The following is a 26,973-nucleotide window of genomic DNA, read 5'->3' on the forward strand; positions in this document are numbered from 1 at the left end:
TGATGAAAACAGAGCCTCAGAACCAGCAGAGGTTAGGATTTTTTTTTTTAATATAAAAATACAGTTGTCTGTAGATACAGACAGTGCCTTGTGTCAGAAATGCGGTTTTTGTATAGCACCCATCTTACTGGCGAACCACTGTCCCACTTATAGTCAGAAAAACAAAGAAAACAGACAGCAGTTACTGCAAATCTATATGATCAGTGAGAATTATGTTTAAGTCAGTCCTTGCTTACGTACTGTAAGACAAAAGACACCCACACAGCAACGTGATGATAGATGCCTTATCATCAGTACTCCTACTTCTACAACTAAGCATAGCTTACAGAGTAATTCATATTTTTTCAGCCATCTGTATTTCAAAAGTAGCTGGGCTGCTGATCCTCACTCTTACTGAAAGGCTTCTCCACAACCACCTGCTAATGCCCAGGACATTTCCAAATTTCCTGTCTCATGAAATTCGAGGGAGTTTATTCATGACCAGGTGACACGCATTTGCTCCTGTACCAAAACTGTCCCTCATCTAATGAAGCTTTAAGTAATATTCCAGCAAGTATCTACTCCTTCATCTAGCTGTTTAAAATTGATTTTCTTCCTTTCGAGAGGCCACAGTTTTTACAACAGAGTCTGTAGGCTAGTGACAAGAAGTCAAACTTTCCAGTAAAGATAACAACAAACATGTTTCCCTCCCTAAGCATCCCCAAACCATCAAATTTTGACCTGGTTTTCACTTCTGTACTCCGAATAAAATCATTGGCATATTCATACAATTGTGTAAATGTCACTTTCAAAGAAGTGTCCATCAGTAGCATTACAAAGCTTAAATACAAAGATTTTTTTTTTCATCAGGACTGATTGGACAGCTTCTAGTATATGACTTTTGAAAGTAAAAGGTAGAGTTCTATTTCTAAAAAATATTTAGTTCCACTTCTGACATTTCAATGAATCTGAAAACACCTATATAAACACTACAGTTAGAACTATTTCAGACTTGATCTATTTGTAAGATGACTGTCAATATTTTCTGATGCGGAAACCTAAAAGCAGATTACTACATTCAGATGCAGGCATTGTCTTCAGGCCAGATTTTTAGATGTGCTGTCAACTTCAGTGGTTTCAGAGCTATAAGCAATACCTTGGCAAGAAGCCACGTCCTCTCCCATGAACTGCTGTGAAAGTGAATACAACATTATCAAGATCTGCCTCAAACTTGAGGTTTCCATACTCCACAGTCTCAATCACTAGCCATCTCAAAATTACTTCCTCATCTCATTTTCACATCCCTCAACTGTGGAAAGCTTACTGGCTGCTGTGACATTTTCAAATGTTGACAAACCTTTAAAGTGATATTTAAAATATTAACAGAAGCATGTTTAGTATTCAAAAGTATACCAGGGATGCATGTTCTTAAAGCATTCTCATTGAAAATCTGTATTTAGCTTGCTTAATACTGGATGATGATCAGAGTACCTCCAGCCCAAGCAAAAAGTGTAATATAGACTCTACAGCATAGGCCAGCAATTGAAAAAGCATTTAAAAAAAGAAAAGAAAAAACCAAAATCACTTCTATGAACATTCTAATATCATTTCTAAACTCTTTTATGCTTAAGGATATTTGAAATCTTTTTCTCTCAATTCACCTTGCAATAGGTAAACTAATCCTATGTGGTTCATCCTGTAATTAACACTGTTCTCCGTATTATTGCTATATTCAAAAAGGAACAACAGATATTCAGTGTCGTCACCACATTTCATCACTGGAGCTCTGTGCATGTCAAGCTCAAAACCAAAGAAGTTACAACAAGCAAACATTCAAATTTCTGATAAAAGCACTTCCTTTCTTTAGTGCAGTGTGCATGGTTGCATAGTGACTCCAGAAGTATATACTTTTTTTCTCTTTCAAGCATGTTCTGCTATGCTTAAAAATGCTAGTGCATATAAAGCTTTCCCTACTTAAATTGTCCACACACAGTAGTTTATGAATAGTCAGATTTGCTAAGGTGTTCTTTATTGGGGGAGTGGGGATAAGGATAGCTCTCTCAGAAAAGGTTCTGCTTGCCTTTTTCCAGTATTATTTCTCCATGCTTCTATACTTACACAAACCATCAGGTTAGATGCTACAATAGATCTAGTAAGTTCAGACCAGTGTTCTTAAACAGGTCAGCCTAAGGAGATACTCCAACATCCAAGTTTGAACACATGAATAAGGACTTCACTAGCATCAGATATTGGGCATTCCGGTTCTACCTCCGGCTTCTGGAGGAAAAGATCTGACCGCCCCTTCCCGGGATACCTACAGATGTCGAGACCCGCTCCGGGCAGATGACCTGCCCGTCGATCACCCTGACCCTTTTGGGGAGCTTTCGACGGGCGTCCCCACCGCCCAGGCCCGGCACGCAACTTTCTCCTCCACGCGAACTCCCGAGAAGGGGAACGACGGAAATGCGCGGGACAGACCTCGGCCATCTGTCCCTGCCCCCCCACCCCCAGCTGCCGCGGCACCAGAGGAGCGCGGCCCCCGCAGGCCGACGCCGCGCGGCCGAGGACCGGCAGAAGGGGACGGGGAGGGCGGGGGAGGCTGCACCTCAGCCCGCCGGGAGGCGCAGGCGGAGAGGAAGGCGCAGCACCCCCTCGCTTCGCCCGGGGGCTCCCCCCCGCCGCGGTGAGGGGCGGCATCGGCCCCTTCCCCTCCCCCAGCTCCGGGGCTCCGGCCACCGCCCCGCAGCGGTCAGCCCCGCTCCGCCCCGGCAGGCTGCCCCGCGCGGGGCCGCGGCAGCCCGCGCCCCTTTTCCCTCAGGCTGCGGCCCCGCTCCCGCCGCTCACCTCTCTTGGAGCCGGGGCCGGGGCTGCCGCCGGCGCCTCTGGAGCTCTTGCGTGAGGCCATGGCAACTCCTGTCAGGCAGCGAGGGGCGGCGGCGGCGGCTGCGCGCGCGGCGGGGGCGGCGGGGGCGGGGCGGAGCCGGCGGGGCCGCAGCGAGAACGAGTCAGGAACCGCCGCCACCACCTGAGCCCCGCGTGCGGCAGCGCCCTGCGGCCACAGCGGCGCGGCGCAGCACCGAGCGCACCGCGGCCCGTCCCGCCCGCCCGCTGCCAGCCAATCGCGGGGCGCTCACGGGAACGAGGCGGTGCGCCTCTCGCCTCCGATTGGCGGCGGCGCGAGGGGGTGGGGCGGTGGCGTGCCGGGTGCGCGTGTCCGACACGCTCCCCGCCGCCGGCGCCTTTGAACGTGGCAACGCGGGAGCGAGCGGCGGCCTCTCGCGAGGGTTCGGCCGCGCGGATGGGCTGGGGCTGCGCTGGGCTGCGGCCGGGCGGACGCGCGCGCGCGCCCGCCCGCCCGGAGGGGGGGTGGGGCCAGCTCTGTGGCTGAGGGGCTGCGTCGTGGCGGCCGGTTTGGGCCCTTCGTCAGCGGCTGCCGCCACCCCCCCCGACCCGGGAGGGAGCCGCGCCGTCCCGTCCCCTGCTCGCAAGGAAAGGGGCTCGGGCCCTGAGCGGGAGAGACGGGAGCGGAGGCGGGCAAGGCGGCGGGGAGGGGGCGGCCGCTGGCTGTCGGTGTGGGGCGGGGGGGTTGTGCGGGGAACCGAGAGCGGGAAGCGGGGAGGGTGGTGGGATGTCCGTGTGCCCGCCCGGGAGGCTGGCTGGCTGTCCCGTCGGCGCTCCGTGCTCGGCAGCGTCCGAGCCGGTGGCCGGGGGGGAGCCGCCGGCGATGCGGGTGGGCGAGGCCGGGCCCTCGGGGCGCGGGGTGGAAAGCTTGGGGCAGTAAAGCTGGCTGAGCGAGGGTGGGTTATTTCTACGGAGACTCTGCTTAAAGCATCCTGTCCTCTTTCTTAAACTGTCCTCTGCTGCGTTCAAGCGGTAATAATGCATCCAGTTAAATGCTCAAATAATGAGAAATAGCTTGTTAAGCCTTTCGGAGAGCAACTTTTCAACCAACATGGTAAAAGAGTTTGAAGTATGTTACATCAACGGATGAATTCTTAAACAAGCTTTTTGAGGCTTTAAAAATACTTGAAATAGCCTGTGACAAAATAAGCTTCTTTTTCACAGGCATTCAGGATGCCTCTTTTTACTCCATCGTTTGGATTGAGACTTACTTAAATAGCAGTTTGGCATAACAGTAAAACTGAAAACAAAAAAGCAAAACTCACCTTTGAGTCCTGACTATAAATATAGTGTTTCAGGTCAAAATAAACAATTTTGGAAATCAGAGCCTTTGCAAATGGATGTGTGGAGAGAGAAGGCCTTTCCCACAACAAAGGTTGGCACTGTGTTTTGAATAGAGTAATGCAATGAACCTAACCAGAAATAATAATTTACTGAAGAGCTTTAATCAGTAATTTTGAATGAAATTTGAACTTAAATGCTTAGACAAGTAATAGGATGGCAGTGTGGGTACTTTAGCCAGTAGAGGTAAAAGCAACTAGTTTTGTGAAGATCAAAACTAAGGAAGTGTAATTCTTGGTACCTCTCATGAATTAATTGGTATCTAGTACAGCTGAGTGTCCGAACCTTTCACTTGGTTTGGCACTCTACCAAAGTCTTATTTTCACACGGTGTGTAAGGACTTAATATTGTTGAGATGCTCTCGTTTTGTCTAGTGAGGCTGCAACTGGCAAACAAGTTCCAAAGTTGCTAGGGAGGAGCAGACATACTCATGACCATGTACAATTTATCACAGAAAAGTTAACAGGATGAATTATTAACATTTCATCAAATGGGAAGGTACAATGTAAGGAACAAATCATCCTAAGGCAAGTAAGAAAAAATTGATAGTCTGTAACTGGGATTACTGAAAATATAATAATTAGTAGAAAATAACTGCCTGTGTGACTATATTCCTGTGAGTAGTAATTACTGCCGAGTAAACCAACAGCTTTTTGTGGTTAATGTGGAATACAGTTTCCTGAAGCTATGCTATGGGAAGTGGCAGTTTGATAAGAAAAGAGATATTAAGAACATGGAAGCAACTGGGTGAGCAGTGACAGTTAGAAGGATATTGCTAGTGATTTACTGTGAACAAAATTTTTGACTGTAAATGGACTGTGAAATTCCTGGCTTCTGTTTTCATTGGCACACAGCTGCCAGCATTTCGTATTTGGTGTATTCAATACCTGCTGGTACGCTCTTCTGTCCAAGAAGGCTCTCGCAGGATTAAAATATACACACAGAGGTGCAAATGCTCAAAGCAATATTGTATCTTTATGCTGATCGCTAGCCTTCTGCATGACCTTGTTATTCAGAGGTTTCTGTTGATCTCCTCAGGAAGACTTTTTCCTCCCCTTTTTCCTCCCACAGATAACTTAAAACTGAAGAATGTTAGTTAAGAGGGGCTATTGTCTTCTAGTGATCAGAGAATCTTTTTCTTATATTCCTGCCTGATATCTCTGATCATGTACTTAATATCGATCATCATGCATGGTTTTGGAGTAAGCAGCCTTTCAGATCAAGTTAGCAGAAAGCAGCAGGCGTGGTTTTCCTACTGGGATCACCTGAAGACAATTCAGGTACAGGCTATGTGATCTGTATTGTGCCATCGAAGAAGCTTGGGACAGCTTGGTGTGACTAGAGACAGTAATGCTTAATTTGATTTAAATTGGCCACGGTAACTGTTGCAGCAAATGATACGATGATCCCTTCTGATCTGAAATGTAATGAAAATTGAAGCAAATTTTTTAAATATCATTTTGGGAAAGTTGATGGGGGACTTGATGGTCTTAAAAGTCTTTTGCAAACCTAAACGATTCTATGATTATATGAGAAAAGCAAACAATGTGGGTAGGTGAATGTGCATGGGAATGACTTGTCATTTTTTAATCTGCTCAGTTGTTTTAGAGCTACATGTTTGGTACATTGTAAGGGTATGCAGTAATCCACAAGAAGATAAATATAATTGGTTTTGTTTGTAGGAGGACAAGAAACAGGGCAGAAAAAGAATGTAACAATGAGAAAGGAGCAAGTCTGTAAGGCAAGGAAGAAAAGCCAGAAAAAACAGAAGGAATAAAAACAGAAGTTACATAATAAAGCCAAGAGGTATGAGACAGAGCCCACAGCAGTCAGTTGGAATCTTTCCACTTGGATCAGGCTTATTTAAAACAGAAAATAAAAAATCTTCCCTCTTGGCAAGAATCACATTTGCCCTCACTCCAAACTGTCCTAATTAACTGCTTGTTGAGACTACAGCTAAACTAAATTTAAATTATACTGCATATCATAAATCAGTGTATTAGAAGAATGACACAATTAATGAGCCCTGCTTGGAAAATAAATGCATGTTTTTACTGTGCATTTTGTTTCCATAAATACCTTTGCATTAATGCAGTCACAGCTGTTTCATGGGCCTGATTCATTCGATAGCACAGTGACTCTGCTATTTGACAGAAAGAAGCACGTCCAAGGTGATAAGCAGAAGCAGCAATGAAACAATTACACAAGAAGAGGATTCAGCCTCTAGTCTCCTAATTTCTAAAAGAACTGTAAATATATGATCTGTCTGTAGCAGGGAGAAGAGATGCTGAGTAAAAGAGGCATTATTAATATGAAAGAATGAGTGACACCTACTTAAAGCAACCATTAATATAGCCCTATATTTTTCACTTCCTATATTATAGCTGAATAAGCCATTTTAAATCCCCCTTCACCTGTGACAAATTCAGTGCTATGGTTTTCTGAGTTTAAGCTGTGTGTTGTATTGACAAATTTATTTCCATTCATGGTTTTTATCTGAATTTCTCATGAAGTCATCTGTTATACTGCTAATAGGCCATGACATTTCTTGTATGAAAAAAGTATAAAGAATAATTGAAGCCTTAGAGGGCTCAACCTTATTCTGTTGGTGTTCCTGAACTATGTTAGTCATCTATTGATCATTCTAACTGAATTACAGCTGTCCATTAGATTATGTATGTTTCTCATAAATAAGTGAGTTTCAGTTGATTGTTAAGGAAAAGCCCATTCTCCAACTAGAGGAGAAGAGTATTTTTATGACTTAATACATTGCAATGAAAAGAGGTAGGGAATTCTCAGGATATGTTAAAAAATAATATGTTAAAAACTCTCTGAGATAGTCGAAGATTTTCAATAGAAAACTTCTGCATTTAGAATTTTAAGGGTTTTGATTGTCCAGATGATATTTTTTTTTAGGCGTGGTGGGTGAACTAAGCACCTTGCTAGCCAGTCGTAAAAGATGTTTCCACCAGCAGACTTTGTGTTCAAAAATGTGCCTTGGGTGAACTTAGGGCAAAGAGGGTTATGAACAGGTTTTGCTGTTTTCTGGATTATCAAGTTAATGCTTGAACTACTGATCAGCTTTCTGGTTTCTAATGGGGTTACAGGCAGTTACAGAGAATCAACATCCAGCTGTTTCCATTTGTCAACCAAAATTCACTAACCACTTCTGGAAAAACAGATCAGATGTTTTGGGAAGAGGAGGAGAAAAGAGATGGTAAAGAGTGTCTCAGTTATCCATACCTAAACAACTGCATTGGCTGTGGTGGTGTTCCACTTACAGCTAGTTGAATCTGCAGCAAAGAAAGGTGTATTTGAGTTGGTTATTCTTAAGGACGAATTCTCTCTCTCTCACTCTATTTATTTATTTTAACAATACTTTTATGGCAGTAGACACCTGTTATTAGATTTGTGCATTCTTGTATAAACTTAGAACATCTTCTAAATAGTAAGTGATAGTGACAAATGGAAAGCAGCCGTTTGTTGGAGAGGCATTCAGAAGGATGTAATTATGGGGAATATAAAGGAGACAAAGAACTTGAGCCAGGTGAAGCATGTCTAGTTCAGGCAAAGCTAAAGTTGAAGTGAAGTTTGGTTTAAAATTGCTAAGGTAAAATGTAGGCTACCTATTATAAAGTCTAGGGCAAAAGCTTGTTCTTGCTCTCAGCTGATATGCATCGACCTCCCCAATGAGTAACTCAGATAGCATTTGGCCTTTGGATCAGTAGTATAGCCCGGTAGTCTGGGATTTGTTGCAGCATTGCTTGGATTTTGCAGGTCTTACTGCAGATTTTGCCAGGTCTGATTCAGCTAAATTGATCCCTGTGAGTGTAATTACAGCTGAGAATGTAGTGAACTTCTTGGAGCCAGATTTTGCATCTGGTGATTAGATTTTGCATAAACTGTGAAGATTATTTGGAATTTAAGTGAGGCCTGTTGTCATGTCACTATGCCTCAGCACAGGAATGTGTGGATTTGTCTCCTACAGTATGAGAGGCTCAGAAGAAAAGAGCAAACATTTCTTTGTGCACCTGCAACAGTTACTTGTAATGTGTATTCTTGGAAGGACAATCAGAAACTAGCCTTGAAAGATCTTTAAACTGGAAGTCATACCTCCAAATGGATTGAGAGCAACTGGTGGGGCTCAAATAGTGCAAAACATAGGTTGGCTGCAGATAAAGACTACCACAAACTACGATCAGTATTGTTTCAATTATCTTGGATAAAAATAAAATCCCCATTAGAGTGGCAGCAAGAGAACGAGGCTTAGTCAGCCATTCCCAGCACTTGCCATCATACCTGCTACTGAAATCAGCAAGAAAAATAAGAAGGAGAAGGTACTTTCCTGCCAGTGTACTGCTTGCTCTTTTCCAGACACTTAAATTTTTTAGCAAAAAGGGGAAAGCATCAAAATGGTCTCTAGCCTACAATTGCATTTGCTAAAACTGCTGTACAGGCTGCAGCAAAAGTAGTGATATTAAATGAGCTGTCTGAATTGAAAATATTGCTGATCAGAAGTTCTAGAGTTTTTTTGTTTGAAAAAGAAAAACCTGTATTGGTCATAAATAAGGATGTTCTTAAGCTTGGAGAATGTGCAGATATGAACAGAAATAGCAATGCAATTAATAGGTTGTCCTGGTGGATCATACTTTACTGTGAGTGACTTAGCAGCTTTCCAGAATCAACCTGGAATATTCCTATCGAATCGGCCACCATCCATAGCTGTTTACCCCAAATGCCATGTCTGAACTAGCCTTGCTTTACCTTCACACTTTCTAATATAATAATTTTGTGAATTTTCCACATTAGAAAAGAAAACAAATTGTCCAAGGAGCAGCAGAATACATGATGCCTAATTTCCTGGAGATTTGTTTACTTTGTCTGCCAAACCTCTCTCCCACATCTGCTCCAATAGCCTCCCACCTTCCACTGAGTATTGTGATCATGCCCATGGGATGTTCAGATAACGTGTACTGTCTAGTTAGTGCAGAGCAGTAAGGCTGGCATGTTCTGGCATGGCTGGCCAGCACATACTTGCTGATTAGTCATCCTGTTGGCAAATTAAAGAACTGAGTCCTCTGTAATGAACTTTGTATTGTCAGTTATAAATAAATACCACTCAAGTTTATTTTAACATGAAATGTACTGCAGCCTTCAGAGACTTTTACATACTCAGTCATTCTAGAAATAAAATAGAGAAGCTTCACTTAGCTGTATTTAAAATAATTTTAAAACTGAAAGCACCTGCAGGAAATAGGTAAACAATAGCTAGTATTGTTAAAAAAAATAGTAAGTGTTAGAGCTTTCCCTGTAGGAGGCCTTTTCAGTACAGAGCACTTGGTTAGGGATCCTATGCAGCTAGTTTCAGTCTGGCTGTAGTATAGGGACAAGGCAGCAAATAAGATGAGTAGTATTCTCTTCAAAATTACAAATTTTGGTAAACCAGAACTGATCAGATGCCAGAAATCGTTCATGCTCGTGTCTTTGCAAGTTGTTCTGGGTGCATATCCTGCAACATGAGCTCGCATACCTCCTGAGACTTTTTCCCAGCCTCTGGAGACTGCTTCTGCCAAGGATAAATACACACACAAACAAAAAGAAGTGAGACGTGACTTCTTAGTATAGAGACAAATTGTTGGATGTATCAGCTAGTGCTAGCCTTTCCAGGACCCTCAGCTGCTCCTTCATTTTACAAGGTGAAAGAATGTAACTTGAGGTTGCTGTTTTAATGAAGTAAACTTTATTTCTGTTTTTCTCTAAGCTTATTTCACTTTTCAGTGATACATGTAGCAGTTGAAGAAATGTAACTTAATCATAGAATCTTGGCATGCTCTCTACTCTATATTCATTAGGGAAGTGAATTTCAGAGTTAAAATGTTCTGTGTTTTATTCATTAATCTTTGGAGCTTGATGATACGAGTAGGACATGGACAGTGGAGTTGGCCTAAAATTCACTGTATTTCATGACTCCTTTGAGATGGATAATGAACATTCTCCTGCATGTTTTCTGTCTGGTTAGATTTCTGTGCATGACTGTAAATAGTGTATTTTAATACTTCTTTTTTAAGTTGTGGATTTTTAAAGTGTTCTCCAATAAGCATTTTCTGCCAGCTGTATGCTTGCATTAGCTCTGCTTCAATTTCCCACAGGTATGTTTTTACCTCCTACTGGAGCAGAACACTTTCAAGAGTGGTTCATTTTACCATTTGTTTAAACAACCCTTAGTTTTTTGTTGTGTTTTTTTTTTTCCTTTTTTAAATCTGTGTATTTCACTGTAATAGTTTCAGAAATTTCTGTTAAAACTATACTGGACTGATAAGATTTATACCTCGTTGCACTTACTGACAAGTAAAACCCAATTTCTTGCTAAACTTTTCAAATTGAAAGAGCAATTGCTTCACTTATTTGAAGTAGCTAGGCATGCTAACTCTTGTTTAGGTGCAGCCTAACTTAAGAAAACACTTGGCTGTACTGAACACTCAGTGTAGCAATATATACACTTACTGTATTCTTAATCTTGTCCTCCCCTCAGTGAGGGGATGGGGATACATGTTTGGTAATCAAAAGAATAAATTTTGTGACATAGAAATGTGTGATTTCTTTTGCTTGATGTGACACAGCAAAAGCAGGTGGAGCAGATGCCTCTTTCCCAGAAAAAAAGTGCTTTATTTATCTGTTATTCTCTGTCACAGTATTTCCAGAGAGGACATATATTGCCCCTGTTGAAATCTGCAAACAAACTGGAAGCAATGTTTTTGACTAAATGCATGTAATTAATATTTGCTGTAATGAAATATGTAAATATAAGAAATTTTATGGGCGTGTGTATTAAGCAGTCTGAACTGGGCAGGAACAAAGGCTAAGTCCAAAAGCCAACCAAGGTGGGGCGTGGGAGCCAGAGGTGTTTGATTTGAATGGAATGGGAACAGGAAGCCAGAATACATGTGTGTGTTAAGAGCCTGTTTGCAGAAGGTCTTTGTGGGGAGTTGAGTTGCCAGCTGTCAGTTCCATCTGGCAGGTATAAGCCAGTGCCTTCCTCTGGGGAGCAAGGAGTAATAATTCACCTTACAATTTGAGTATCCTATAGGTGTGGTGGTCATGATACTGTATCCTGTAGATTATGAGGAGAGCTTTTCTTTGCAGTGGAAGTGCACCATCATCCTGATAAAAAGTTTTCTGTTTTGTGGATATAGAAAATCAGTTCTGTTGAAGGGTTGTAATTCACTATTAATAATTCATATGACTGTGAACTTCAAGACTGCTCCTTTTTTCATCCCATTAGTCAAGCTGGTCAAGTTTAAGACTAAATCCAGGAAGACTGACATTTAAAATGGCAAGTTAAAAAAAAAAATTAAAAAGGACTTCAAGCAGAATCTACCAACATTACACATGCTAAAGTTACTTCAGTTTTGAGGGCCTTCAGCTTCCTTTCCCTCGCTTTGTGTGGAGTGGAGGCAGGGTGCCAAGTTCTGTATATTATACAGTCAAGAATAGAAGACTGGCATTCAGAGCGTGAGTGGGTCCCAGCTCTACAAGCTGACAGATGCCTGTCGTGTCTGATATCTGACTTTCCATATCAGGATTAAAGTTATTGTTTCTCATCAGTTAAGATGCTGACTTCATTTGCCCATATGTTAAATTTTATAATAAGCACTGGTGTGCTTTCTTTCATGCTCTCCTTTCTTCTTCACATTCCACCTTAAAACTCTCTTGCCCACAGAAAAAATTAACCCATGGCAAGGACTGGTGCACTGTAATTAATAGGATGGTACTGTTTCCTAGTACTCCTTGACTGTCCGTATGTGGTCCTCTATGCTGCCTTACAGTATAAGTTCCTTTGGGGGGGGAGCCCATCTTTTATTGTGATTGTATAGTTCCTGTTGTTCTTGGCTGCTACAGCAACATGAGTGAGAAATAACTGAATGGAGTAATGCCAGCGCCAGAATCTGGCCTGTGTTGTTGCTTCTCTGTTTCCTACATGAAATTTATAAGGATAGTTCCTGTAATGGCTCCAAGATAGTATCGAGTGGTACGTAGAGCTGGATCATACCAACTGTAACTTTCTTGGTTTCAGTAAAACCTTACTGATTTACTTCTGTAAAGTCTGGCCATAGGTTTGTAGCCTTCAAATTATGTTTTGGAATGTACTATCCTTTGTGGAGTCTAAGAGAAAAGTCTACCACTAAATCTTCCTTTAGGGTAAAGACTTAAAATTCTGATGCTTTTTCCTCAAAGTTCTTACTATGTGTTTCTCTAATGCAAACTGAAACAAACTCATTTGTTAGTGGTAAAATTTCCACTGACTTCCATTTGTGAAGTCATTCCTTATATTTCTGATTTTATCAGGCCATTACTTTCTTTGTAATAAGCTGTTTTACAAATTGTGCTGTTATCTGTTGCCAATAGGGGGAAAGTGATGTTGTGAAGGTCCAATTACACTGCACTATGAGACTTAAATGCAGATGTACAGGAAGATGGTAATATGAACCTACAACACCTATCACAACACATTAACTGAACTAGTCAAGTGTTAAGCCTAATGTTGAAAAGAAGATATCTTATTTCAAGAACCCGTTTGCTTTACTCATGACTGGATACTAAAATGGCATGAATGTTAATTTAGAAAAACAGCCTGTGAACCTTTTGCATGGTACATTTGGAACAAAATATTTCATCAATGGAAAGGTATTTGGACTTTGGGATGGAGCGGAGAAAAATGGGGATGCAGAGAACGAATAGCCAAGGAAAGGCGGTAAGAGTAGAGTTAGGGAATTTTATGTGCTTAGGCAGGTGAACATGATCCAAACAAAATTTTACTTGCTCAAACCCCAACGTACATTACTAAATAGATTTAATTGTTCTTAATTACATTTTTACAAAATCTAAGGGTAAGTTGGATTGTGTGCATCATGTGGAATTTACCAGGAGAATACAAGGTAGGGAGTTCCTAACTCCAAGAACTTTCTCTGCATGGGGGGGACAGGTCATAAGAACTAAGAAAAGAAGTGGAACATGCCCATGCCCAAGATTAACGTGACGCTAACAAACATGGTGTGTCCAACAGGATCTTGGGGGAGAGTTGGTTGTTGTTTGAAACGGGAAAATACTGGGACATTAAAGGGACTGTGGGAGCCAAAGAAGCAGCATCTGACAAGTTCACATGCAGTGAAGCTGAGGAGAAACTTAGATGGATGGCACTGGGCTTAGTTAATTGAAACAAAAGTATTAATGAGCATTTAATGTTCCATTAGTCAAATAGACCCATGAGTCCTATCAGTGACCTGTCTGGAGGGTATTGCTATGACAAAAAGTTAAGACAGGTATTTGTCTGCCTGCCCCGGAAGTCCATGGGTGATTCTCATCATAATTTAATCTCACAATTTAGAGCAGCCTAGAGGTGGTGGGTTAGCCCCACAAGCAGAGCTGAGTCTATGTTTTGAATCCCTATTCAAGGTCCTCCACTTGTAGTATCCAAGTATAGACCAGCTAAGGCTCTTTCTCTTCTTCGTAGTAGGCTACCATTTCCACTTGGATTAATGAAGGACAGAAGAAGAAGATAGAGCAGCATGACAGTAATGCAGGGACAGAAATGGGCTGAAGGATCCCATCAGGGGAGGTGTAGTATCTCAGTCTCTGTGAAAGCAGGTAAGGCTCAGAAAGATTTTATTTCTGTGAGAGGAGAAATGATGTTTGCATCTCCACCTGGAAGACCATTCCATTCTTGCCCCATGGAGAAAAACTGCAGAGGTCAAGTCAAAACAAAAAACTCCTTTGCATGCTTGGAGTGTCTTTCTTCAGATGGGTCTGCCCACTTTTAGCTTTGCTTCATCCCAGGATCCTGTGGTGAAGGAGGGGTATCTTAAGACATAGCAAACTTTGCCTTCAGTGATCAAATGCTTAATGATTCCCAGCGTTTTGAAAGCAAGTCTCTCTGCTGCCACCTTCACATCTTCTTTCAGTGCAGCCCACTCCAGGCTCCCCTGCCCTCTTGCCTGAGTTTTATCAATATTTTCTGTTGTTACAGAATGCACTTACTCGTCTGCTAAATAAGCAGACAAAAGCTGGCAGATACAGTTTAAATGCATCAGCCTGTTTGACACTTAACCTGCCTGGTTGACACTGAGCTGACACAAGTTAATTGTCAAAAAAGCTGATACACTTAAACTGTATCAACCACTTTTTATTTGCCTGTTCAGTGGATGCGAGCTTGCCTTTGTGTAACTGTTGTTACTGATAAAGAACGCTGCATTTCCAGTAGTTTTTAGTCCTGTTATGTGAGTAGCGCTAGATCTGTTGGGAGGAATCTGGGAGTGTGCCTCCTCAATTCTGTTCCTTCCTATTTTGTTTCCTTGGTTGTAAGAGTCATCTTCTTTCACTACCAAAATTGATTCACTTGTTAGTTCTGGTCACTTTCTCTTTCCAAAACAGGGATTGTGTTTGTTTATTTCAGGTCCTCTTTGTAATTGGATTTAAATGCCCTATTGAGGACAAAGGAAAAGGAGGGAAAACTTGTCACCGATACATCCGCTTTGTTGTCAGTAGAGCACAACATTGTTGAGAGCATAGTCTTAAAAATTATTCTCCTTCCTTTCTCTAGCTATCCATAGTTATTTTGTTCACATCATTCAAAAGGCAGTGTATAAATATAATCTTTGAGTTTGTACAGTATAGAATAGCTCAGGCTCAAGCATAGTTTGTATGTAATCCTAATGTAGGAGTTTGTATGTGCGTATATATATATTTGTATATGAAAGTCTTTCTATAAACAGACTATTGATAAACATTTTCTCATAGATTTTCACAAGTTTTTAAACTGATGGTAAAGTATTCCTTTTGACCTACAGATAAATACATATCCCAAGGTGTGTCTGGGAATGTTTCCTATCCCATGCTAGCATATACTGCCAAAGGAGAAACTTGACTTAAGGCATTATTGGGATAAGAAGAGAATGTGGCAGGTGAAGTATTTTATATATTTTTTTTTTTCCCTACCAAGACCTGTAAAATAGCTGAGCATCCTGGACTGATTGCAAAGCTGGCCCTTCTGCTCACCCCTGTGACTGTGAGAAGTTGGATTTTTAGTGGGGGTTACTAGTGGCAATATGGAAGGTACAGGGAGTAGGAGGATCTGTTTACTCTATGTTGTTACTGAATTATCTGATTTGGTCTGAGGAGGATTTATTATCTTGTTTATGTATTATGGGTAGCTTTTAAAAGATTATCAATGATGCATACAGCATTGAAGGGTGGCTTTTAAGTCATGTTATCTAGTAAGTAAAATCCAATTAAATTATGTAAGAAATGTATACACACAAGTTATAGTCAAGAAAGTCTTTCATATTTTTTATATATTTGAATAACTTTATGATGCTAAGCTTATTTGTCTGAGTGTAAAGCTATGCATTTCTATTTTGTATAACGTGCTCATTTACAGTGTCTGGTGGACCATGAAAATAAATTGGAAGCAAAACATTGAATGTAAATTAAATTACGTTGGAAGGCATCTACATATTGAAGTATATAATAGGACTGTTTTCTTTTTCACTAAAGCAGCACATAATAGTAAAAAGGTAAGAGAATAGGATTTGATATACAGAATCAGTTCTGTTGTGTACCTAATCTAGAAATGCTGTTAAACTTCTACTCAAGGAAAAGGTTAAAAAACAAGCATCAAGATCTGTGATACACAGAGCCAGCTGCTCAGGACTGCACATGTGAGGAACATTCCTTTCTAATCTTTGTAGGTGATCAGGTTATGCCCTGACATGGGATTCTGGAGAGCTCATATTACCTTAAGCTGGCTCAGCAGCGACTGTTCTTGAGTTGCCAACTGATGATCCAGCCCCTTAAAAAATCTTGCAATCCATATGTGGAATATTCATGTTGTAGGGAATGTAATGTTACTATTATAAATCCCTCTTATGTTTAATTGGATGTCCTTTAGTTTGAAAGGTGATTCATTACTTCTAATTCCACAAAACAGAAGTCCGTTTTCATTAGGAACTGCATAATTTTCTGGAAATGTAACTTTTTTTCCCCAGACAGAGAGATTCTACTGTTCATTATTTTTTGCTATAGGAAAATCTTGGGATTCCACTGGCTTTATTTTTGGTCTTTGCTCCTGTCGAGCATTTACTTATTTTAAACTGAAATAACCAAAAGAACTCTGAATGTTTTCAATAGGCCTGAATATAAATATGTTTAATCCTTCTGGACAGAAACATCAGAGCTGGGAGGGAAGATTAGCTGTTTGGCACCAAAGGCAAAGGGGAACAACCTACTGTGTCTAACATAATTTACATAAATTACTGAGTTATTTATTCCTAGTTCCACACAGTACTGTTTTCTTGCTGCTTTAGATGTTCTGGCTAGGTTAATATTTTGTACTAATGAGAGGACAAATACAAATTTTGTGCTTTGTTTTAGGGTTAGAGAATCATCCTGACTGAACAGGCAGGGAATTGTGATTGAGAATGGTATTGAAGTTTGACGGGATGACCTCCAAAGCCAGAATTTTTCTGTCATTTTGAGGGAAGGGTATGGAGTTCTGTCCAAGAAACCACAAAAGCTTCTCTGAATAAACAAGAGCAACCCAATGGTAGCAGTCTAGCAGTCCTCTTGTTCTGAATCCTTCATCTGGAGGACAGAAGTTGTGGTCCGTGGGTCTGGAGGATCTGGTTTGGTCCGTGGGATCCTATGGGCTTGGACTGGCGTGGGGCCAGGATGAACTAGTGGCAATTACTGCAGCACAAAAGGGACTTTCCTTGTCAGGCTCAGGAAGATGAGTTGTAGTTGCATGATGGTAATACTGAGCTGATTTGCAGGAAGGGTAGTTTGAAGTGTAGTTGTGCTGCAGTGCAGAGAGTTAATGCATTCTCTTACCCAAAGAGGCAGTACAAACCTGAACGCCACAAACCAGGCAGCAATGGCAGAGTTCACGTCACAGAAATTAATCATGTCAGAGCACACGGGAGCAGAACTGTGTGATACATATGTTGCTGGACTGAAACAGATGTGAAAAAAGAGCCAACTTGAGATAACGACTTAGTGGACCCATGGGCGCAATTCTTTTGTGGCTAAATTGTAGCTCAGTAAACCAGATAGTGTTAGGAGTGCTGTTATGACCATACTTCAGTTACACAGTAGATTTTGCTCCTTTTATTGAGTGTATGGCTCACAAATGTGCACATATAATAGAAATATGATTGTGTGCCTTCTTTCCTCACTCCTCTTTTCCTTAAGTACTACCAGCTCTCAACTTTCCGGGGGCTGGATAAGGCAGAAATGTGGTGAATGTGGTTAATAGACAAGCTAACCTAGTGAACTGTAACGCAAGATATGATTGGGAAAAGGAGAAAACTTCATTGGCCGTGGAGTACAGAGATCCTTCAGCTGAGCCAAACTGGTAGGTGTGGATGGTGAAGGTGTGGCTGTACTGCTTTTAGACCAAAGCTGGCCTGCTCAAGACACTTCAGGTGACTGCGTCCAATAACGTGGTTGACCCACAACCTAGGTAAAGTCACCAGAGACATTCTGAACCGCTGGCTGTCAAGCAAATGTGTGAGTCTATGCTTCCAAAGATTCTCAGGATCTGTGAGTAAAGAAAAGGTGAACAGGGAGATGGTTTAGCTTCTCAAATCCAGAAGCACAATTCTGAGTGGAGACTCCAGTCTTTTTTCTTTTAGAAGAGAATCTCTAGTAGATTGCACCTCGTCTTTCTTGTTCTAGCACTTGTATGAACAATATTTGTATGTCGTATCTTTTTTTCACCCAAGTATCTTATTTGTATTTTTCATTGTTGTTGTGTGACTGGGATAGATGAAGAAATTTCTGGGAAAAAGTTTTATAATCTGTCCTGCATAGGGATTAGGGTACCACTGTGATCACAGTTGTGATCATGATGGGCACAGACTTTCACTGAGCTTCTGGTATATCTTGTGTTTCTTCCCCTTGAAGGTACAAAACAGGTTGTTGTGTAAGATGTGACACAGTAGTGTTACAGAGAACATGCAATCCCAGTAGGATTGGGATAGGATAGACTTTCTTAAGTGTTGTGTGACCATAGCACCGGTATAAACAAAGAATAGCTCCAGGAAGACAGTTATTGCAGCAACATGGAGGTTTGGAGCTGCTCAGACCGGGAAAAGCGGCATGTAGGCAATACTCAGAAGGCTGTCATAAATGGGAACAGTTCCTAGTTGACTGCCAGTGTAACTAAGCACCAAAGAGCAATCTCTGGTTTTGTGCCAAAATAAAGCAGATATGGATTCAGATCACGCAAGGGAATGTGAAAAAAATCTATAAAAGACACTCATCACAGAAGATCTGTACAGTAATACCTGCACATATCCCTGCACACTCAGCCATTGTATTTAAAATGTCTCATCTTTTTTGAGAGACTATACTTTAGTCTGATAGTCTTTTTTGAGAGACTATTTTGAGTACCTATACTGTCCAAAAAAAGACTACTGTTGTAGTCACATGTTTTGTATTAATAGAAAGGTTTTAAATGGGGCTGTTGTATGCATAGGGATAAAAGGTCAGATTCTTTTCTGATGTATAACTGTCTATGTGATGCTTAGATTGGAGAGTCATTTTGCACTTCCTCAGACCTTGGCTGAGATCAGAGGGGACATCTGCTTACTGAGAAGCGGCATAAAGTGCAGAGATACAGTCTGACCTAGTAGGTTCACAAATACAGTTCAGCATTTCACAGACTTAGCAGCTCAGTTTTGAAGACAGCGTGTGTATAAATGAGCTTAGCACAGTTCCTGAGCTAATGAGCTCTGACTCTTGCTACTGCACAATAACTGGGGCACAGAGCTGCACTAATGCAGCTTTGTTGCCCTGTGGCCTGGAGCTGGCTCATCGTTCTTAGATTTCTGGGCGGCGTGCTGGCCCCACACCATGTTCAGCACAGTCAGAGCCCGTTGAGGTCTGTCTGCACCCATCGGCGCAGCATGATTTGGGAGGTTGCTTTCAGTGTCCTTTGAATGAGTCCCAGATGAGTCTGGTTGTTTTGCTCTTTAGAGCTCCTCTAGTAACTTTTTGGACAATAAGTGGGGTGTTCTTCAAGCTTGTGATTTACCAGTGTTTGGTAAAGAATAAAATTGCTTTGTTCTAGAGAAAGTTGAATTGAAGACACCTTACTGGATTCTGAAACAGTGACAAAAGCTGGTTTAAACTTCTGGGGTTAGTTTGGGGTTGGTTTGGATTTTGCTTTTGGGTAGGGTTGGGGTTTTTTTTCTTTTTTGGTCTTTCAACTCTATTATCAGATGTGTGAATGTGCCATTTTGGCAAGGTGTCACTTTCCAGTTCATTGCTTTGGAATGCCATGTGAGAAATGTGCATTCGCATTACAAAGTGCTTTAATGGGTAATTGGATAAGTGCAATTTAATGAGAAAAATGAAATTTTTAAAATCAATGTTTATGTAATTCACCTGTCAAGAAATTACCCTTATGCTATAACATAACATTAAAGGAGACAAAATAATGAGATGAATAAATTATCATGTACCAAACATTTGTGTTAGTTATGCTCTTTCTTCTTTCCAGTTGTGGCTGTTAGTAATACTTCTGCAAGGAAAGGAAATCATGATGGGGCAAATGAAGGTTTATTAGAGACTTCCATTTGGCAGATTTTGACAATGGCTTCTTTGCTAGGAGCGGCCAAGTTGTCTCCTGTCTGGGACTCAGAACCCCAATGCTCAGATGCCTGAGTGCTGGTGTACACAACTTGACCCACAGCAGAGAGCCCTGAGGACTTCTGTTGTCGCTACAGATGTTATGCTGATTCATTCAGGTTTCAGCTTAAGAATGATCTCTATGGTTCTCTTAAGAAACATGGAAAATATTCTTGGGCTTCCTGGGGATTAGAAAAAGGAGGAGACTTGGATTAATTTTGCCTGACTGGTGATCTGGGCTGCTTACATTCAAAGATCAGAAAAAGACTCTTGTCAGAAGGCAGAGGGTTTTATCTGAGATGATAAGTGGAGCTGCCTGCCTCCATGGACTGGTAGTGGGGAGGCTCTGGTAGAGGAAGGTGTTTGTCAATCTGCATGATCACTTTTGGCTGTCAAAGTTAGAGGATGTCTTACATTTCCATTTAATTCTAAGGATGTTCTGTCACTGCTGTTAATTAAACATTAATTAACCTCTTTTCCTGAAGCAATGTTTCCAGATTTATTTCTGTTTTGTATAATGGCAGTCCTCTTGGCCAGTGTTTTGGGATTTGTACTAGGGACTACTAAATAGAAAAGTGTGAACCAAAAAGCCAGCTTTCATACCTTAGAAATGGAAACACACTTGTGTCTATTACAGGCTGAGAGCAGAGCGGGTTTTGCAGCAGCCTCCCTAGGGGCTGATATACTACCCCGCTATATAGGAGACTGTTGACAGTCCCAGGTTGCACCCTATAACTATGTCCTGGGGTGAAACTCTCCTTTATGTGATTACTGGTTGCAGTTCCCAAAACTAATAATGTGAGTTAGTTTGAGCTTAGATCTGACATACATAACTGTTAAGAGCTTTAACAGACCGCGTGTATTCTTCACGGGGCAGCCGCTGAAATCCCAAAGTTGTGTTTGCATTCACAGGTGCATTCTCTGTCGTTCTGCAGTAAAAATCTATATGTAATATAAAACAGTGTTTAATCTATCACCTTTTTTTTCCCTCCAAGGAATTTTAACATCTCATCTACTCTCAAGCATCTCACTGAGACCCAAGTCACTACTCAGTGAATTAGGCTATCTTTTGACTCTATGGCAACAAATAAGTCCTATTTATTCTAGCCGAGCATGTGTTTACATTTTAGGATACCTACATAGCACTGCTTAGTTTTTTAATAAGAATAGGGTTGAAATGTTATTTATTTTAGATAAAGAAAAATATCTTGCTCAAGACTATTGATCAAGAGCTTTTTTGATATATTAATATGAATGCCTTTAGGATAGGTTAACATAAATATTCACCTTTACTTCTGACAAAATGTGGAGCTTTGGCAAAATACATAAAAACATTATCTTGCTATTAAACAGTCTCTAAAAACAAAAGAGGAATTAACTGTTTTGTTTTTCATGGTCTATTTAGAAAACATGTCAAAACACTGTAATGCAAGTTATATCTTTCTCTATACAGAGCTGTTATTTGTAGTAAGGGCAGAATTATTTTTTATTTTCAAAAATATGTTGGAAGTTATTATCCTCTTTGTATCCTAATTATTAGGTATGTTGCACACATCCAACACTTCTTTTGTGTTAATTTTTCAGTTTATACTAGTTACTTGATTTTGAAGTTTTTGAAAGTAATTATAACCATGCTGGTTTTCTGCTGTGAATATTTTTTTTGTCTCTAAGGAAGAGAAACAAATAATTCAAATTTTAAAAGTTGCACATTTGCAATTATAATTCCATAAACCCACTCATTTGTTTTCTATCCAAACTATTCCAGAGTAGGGGTTAGAAAACTTCCTGAAGTTTCTCTGAAAAGATTTCCACCCAACAGTAATACTCAATTTGAGGTTGAGGAAAGGTGTGATTCCCTCTTTGCCAGTTTGAGCTCCTGCAAAGTGCAGTGAGGTTGCAGACTTGGTAGCTCCCGAAGTTGGCTCCAGAAGCATAACTGCAACTCAGTTCCTGCCCAGGTTCCGTGGATGGGTAAGAGCCTCCCACCAACCACCCCGGGGAGGAAGCAAACACTGAGTGAAGTGTTGGTGATGCCTTGCTGTTGAAGCACGGAGACCATAACACCGTGACCGTAACAGTAGTGCACTGCTACAGTCGTGTAGCACAACACTGCAGCGTTAATTGGAAAGCATTAATTTCAGTGGTAGTTTTGACAAAAATCTCTGTCCAGGTCTTCCTGCCTCTCCTAAACAGGCAGTACCAATGGGTATGAGAGGTCCCAGCTCCTGCTGAGTGATTCAGCTTTTTTCAGTGTCTGTCCTCAGTGCTATGTAGGCAGAGAGCTCATTAATGTGTGGGTTTTTTGTAGCGTTGTTTGTCCTTTTCCCAGTGGTATAAGCAACATGCTGCTGCTTCCATGACTTTTACCAATCCTCAATCTACGCATAAGTTTAAAACTGCCTACGGCCTCCTCAATAGTGGGAAATTATTATGCAGTGACATAGTGAAATTAAAACTCAATAGCACTTCTGGAATAATACCTTGTTAGGACTGCTTACTCCAGAATACATTCTCCGGTTCAGTGTTTGGTTACTTTAGAAAAGGGTATGCAGAGCTGTTCTGCGCTAGCAGTTGCGAAATGGCTTTTAATGCAGCATCTGGTTTTGGTTGAGCTTGCTCTGTGTTGCTGGTCCAAAGGGACTGTGGCCACAGCCCTGTGGGAGGGAGTGCAGCTTTACCCTCATTTCTTAATATTTTCTTTGGAAGTTCATAGCACCCAACTGACCCTGTCATTCACTTGCACTGGTATTCCCCTGTCCCTTCTTAGAACCAGCTTCTTGTTCTACTAATTATTACCAGTCTATATTGCGAAATGTTATGTCCTCCTTGGATTTTTTGGTGGCAGTTGAAACTGTTAAAACTTTCTCTATTCTTTTTTTTTTTTTTAATCCTGTGAATGTCACTATTGTCACGGATGAAGGCAGCAATTTAGGAAATACCTTGTAGCAATTTTCAGGTATGCTGTGTTCTTCCTGGGGATTGAATTGCTCAGTCACTAGAAATAGAAATTTTGTATTAGACTGACTACAAAGGACTAGAGCTAGTGATATTCTCCTGGCTCCTGGCACCCTGGATGAAAGGATGTGGGAGTCCTGGAGAAATGCCCACAATTAGACAACACTGTCAGTTACTGGATATTTGAAGTTGTTTGGGACATGGAGACGTTTCTGCTTTATCCTTACCCTTGAATGGAGGTTCTTTCAATATCATGTAAAGATAGTTGCATAGTGCAAAAATATGATAACCTTAATAGACTGAAGATGGAAGACTCTTACAACTGTAATTGTAAGAGCTGTTAACCTAGACATTTTTACAAGACTGTCAAATTATACAATAACAATTATGTTATGAACTAGGATGAGGGGTAAACAGCAAAGACATTAATACAGTTGACATGCATTTAAAATAAATATTAAAACTGAAAATACGTTAACCATCTGAAGTCTATGTAATACTTTGAAAATGTAATATGGTTTTCAATGTCATGTGCTTGACACAGTATACAGTATTTCTCAGGAGCAAAATTCCTGACCAGTCAAGCACATACCAAGGGAGGGATGTGTGAGACTATTTCAACGGTGTGCTATTTTTGCAATATACTACAAAGCTGCTTTTCACAAACACTCAAGTTTCACTGTATTCACATGAGGTTTGCAGACCTGATTCTAGGAGTGCTCTGGACTTTGAGTGTCATGTCCTATGTTTGCAGATTTGGCTTTAATCTGCTAGTATCTTTGAAATTTTACTAGTTCGCAGTGGTTAAAAAATACCGTTTCCCAGTTGTATTATATGTTCCTCTGGAAAGCAGCTTCTTAGGGAGAATAACACAGGAATCTAACCCAGCAATTCTTGCAAGCATTCCTACTTACTCTGAAAGGATAAACCCCTATGAGGAAGAACTTCTGTTAATACCGCACTTCTGTGTAAAGGGGTAAGGAATTCAGGCAATATGCTTACCGCTCATTAGAGGTCAGTAGTGAAGCACGACGGAAAGAGTTGAGCAGTCATTTAAAAACTCCATTCTCTTCTGTTTGAAAGTTATTTTACTGTATTTGAGACAGGGAAAAAAAAAAAATCTGGTTTCCAGATGTGGGATTTAAATATATTCTATTAAAAGAGATTTCAGGTTAAAATGCATGAGGGTATAGTTTCTGAACATTGGATTCAATATAAAAGTCATTAATTCCTTGGTAATATTTATTTTATGTTATAGTAGAGTATTCATCACTTGAATGCAAGCTAGATGATTTTGCAGGCAAAACCAACAGATTTAAATTACAAATTCAAGGTGTAATTATCTCAGTATGCCTCCAAACAGAGATACGCTACATGAGAGAAAGTCACATTACTGCCTTAAGGACAGGGTGTGCGACTGTCATCTTCAGTTCTGACAAATCAGTGCTACAGAGATTCAGTGAGCACAATCTAAAAGTTTTAGATTTTATGACCTCGGTTGTATTTTAATGTGGATGCCAAATGCGCAAACGCATGCAATATAATGCTCGCTTGGTCATCAGTGTCCCAAATGCACATCTGATCTTCCGGTTGCAATATGCATCATTAAGACTTGTCTCCTTTAAGGCCCATTATGGCCCCAATCCAAACCTCACCATCGTTAAGACTCCACTGCCTCCTACCGACTTTTTGTCAGGACCCTAAAATCGTAGTCCCCAAGAGACTAAGAGTTCATATCAGTGGAAATGGTGAAGCAGTTTAACAGTTTAAAAACAGTGCTTTTTAACATTCTTGAATAATTTACATAATCTGAAAAAATGAAATCCTCTGCAGACATCTAATTCCAGAGTGAAGAATCGCTGCGGTTTTCATTTCTGTCTCGGGGACAGAATTATTAACGCACTAAATCAAGTAAATTAGATATCATGCAAAGCTGGGTTATTTTTCAGGATTTAATAATGCAAAATCAATAGAAGCATTTACTACATTCTGGTGCTTTCTGAACATGGTCTGAGACAGTTTTTCAAAAAACAGTTTTTCAGCACTCGGGCTACTGCGAACTGCTGCCAAGGCGGTTCCTTGTAAGCATGAAATGTTCCCAGAGGCCTCTGCAGCTGAACATCCTCCTTCCCTCCCCCAGCCCCCCTTTAGGTTTTACCCAAGGCTCCAACTGAACATTTCGGCCTTTACATATAAGAATAAAAATCACAGTCAGTCAGCACAAACATGTGCCTCTCTCTTATGAAAGTTCAGGGCCTCGTTTTATTTTTTTGTTAAAAGTTTCTATGAGCTTTGAGGTAAAGATAGAAAGGGTGCCCTTAAGAATCCAAAAATCCAGTCCTTGTCTTCTCCACCCTGTTCTCTCAGCTTGGCAAGGCTGGGCTCCTCCCTATTGAAATCAAACAAATCCTTCTCGATGGCTTTTTCTGGAAGTTAGAATCACCTCTAGAAAGGGAATATTCCTTCAGTCAGTATCAGGGATATATACCTGTTTCCATCCAGTGTCCTTGCCAACCTATCTGGCTGCCATCACATTAATCTCAAGAGTAAAATTAATGGAATAGCTTTCTGTCATTTTAGTTATTGTGAAAAGTATGGTTTGTGTTAAACATGGTACATAAAATATGTAAAGAAATCAGGCACTCAAAACTGAATCTTGCTCTGATGTGCAGGACAGAGTTAACTGTTTATATTGAAGTACCAGGAAATCCATTACCATATTCTGTTTACCATTCTCATAGGACATAGTTTTGTTTACCACTCCCAGGGACATCAACATTTTTAAAGTGAGGTGGTAAATGTCCAGGAGGTAAGTCAATATCAACTTCTTTTTCAAAAGAATCTCAGGGACTGTCTATGTGTATTGGGATGCTGGAGTTGGTCCTGTTCAGTGGAAGACAGCTCAAGGTGAAGGTTTAATTGTGGAAGCATCCTAGCAGGGAGCTAGCTAAGTAAGAGAAAAGCGTTTGGGATTTGACCCAATAGATGGGCCTTGAAGGTGGGAAGTAACTGTATATGTTTCTGGAGAAGTAGACACCCCCTCCCCAGGAAAAATAGCTGGAATAAAATTCTTTCATTTTCTACTGTATGTAATGCAATCATAACATGTATTCTGAGGCAGTGAGAAAAGAAACCCTTTCAGTTATTATGCAATTTGCTCTTTCCTCCTCTCCTTCTCTCTTCCTTTCAGGTGGTTAATGGCATAGTTGTGAGACTTTGTAGACGTTGCCTAGCTGGTCATTCCTGAACTGCATGACATCTATGAAGTGCACTTAGATACTGAAAGGGCTTAATCTGTGCTCTTCTAACCAGCCTCTCGGTACATTTGGGCACAATGTTGTATAGATATCTAAATACTTGATTGTCCTCAGCGCGTCTCCAATTTTGTGGGCAGAACATCTATGTGGTGCATGGGGAGGAATGATGGGGCATCATGTTCTGATTCCAGGCTGCTTTGGCTATGCATTCTAACTGTTTCTAGGTTAATTCAGCAAATACAAGGCCAGGTTTTCTGCTCCACTAGATGCGACCTGCATAGCCAGCTAGATTTAAATTGGTTTGAATTGCCATTTGGGTTCCCCTTGTCCAGGGCTGCTGTGAGGAAGAGAAAGGAGAACAGCAGATATATCAGGGAGCTGTTTCACTCTGTTCATCAGTCTCCTTGAGTGAGTCTTTTTTTCTTTCTTTCTTCTTCTTCTCATTAGTACTTAGAAAAAGGAGCGGAAAGGCACAAAGATAGTTTAATATCTTTCCTCAGTCTTTATCATGTCATGCTTTTATTGCGTGTGCAAGAGAAGAGACTACAGTGTGGTGTAGAGATTTCCAATATTGCTTTAATCTAGCTAACAAGGGCAGTCCTAGCACTTGGCTGTGGCAGCATGGAGCTGCACTTGTTTAAATTGTGGAGGACATATACTCTGTATCTACCCTTATTCCCTAGTTTGAAGCGTGGGGAAAAAATTCTTCTACACTAGATTTCAACTTTCAGCATTTACAATATAATTTGATCTTTTATCCTTATTTGTCTTTCATTGAAGAAGCAGGGAGAACATGTAGGTCTGCCAGAGGATTTTAACTTCCAGGTACTGCTGTAGGTCTCACAAAAACCACTCT

The 26,973-nt window shown here is 40.9% G+C and overlaps 1 protein-coding gene and 1 long non-coding RNA gene across 4 annotated transcripts in view; one reads left to right on the forward strand and one right to left on the reverse strand.

The window, feature by feature from the left end:
- ASPH (aspartate beta-hydroxylase) overlaps positions 1-3,103 on the reverse strand; it is a 121,626-nt gene extending 118,523 nt beyond the window's left edge. For both annotated transcript variants that reach the window (XM_075494718.1, XM_075494716.1), the window contains exon 1: positions 2,824-3,103. In XM_075494718.1, coding sequence (XP_075350833.1) covers positions 2,824-2,884 — 61 coding nt within the window. In that variant the 5' untranslated portion in view covers positions 2,885-3,103. The remainder of the gene's footprint in view (positions 1-2,823) is intronic.
- A 2,508-nt stretch (positions 3,104-5,611) lies between these two features.
- On the forward strand, positions 5,612-26,756 carry LOC142406167 (uncharacterized). 2 transcript variants are annotated; one of them, XR_012774479.1, is made up of 6 exons: positions 5,612-6,027; positions 13,733-13,866; positions 15,066-15,179; positions 15,656-15,791; positions 24,224-24,319; positions 26,450-26,756. It is a non-coding gene; the product is annotated as an uncharacterized LOC142406167 (long non-coding RNA). The 2 variants fall into 2 exon arrangements; XR_012774478.1 differs by lacking the exon at positions 5,612-6,027 and having other exon boundaries at positions 12,435-13,866.
- Positions 26,757-26,973: the final 217 nt, after the last annotated feature.

Source organism: Mycteria americana, chromosome 2 (assembly GCF_035582795.1).
Source record: "Mycteria americana isolate JAX WOST 10 ecotype Jacksonville Zoo and Gardens chromosome 2, USCA_MyAme_1.0, whole genome shotgun sequence".
Lineage (NCBI taxonomy): Eukaryota > Metazoa > Chordata > Aves > Ciconiiformes > Ciconiidae > Mycteria > Mycteria americana.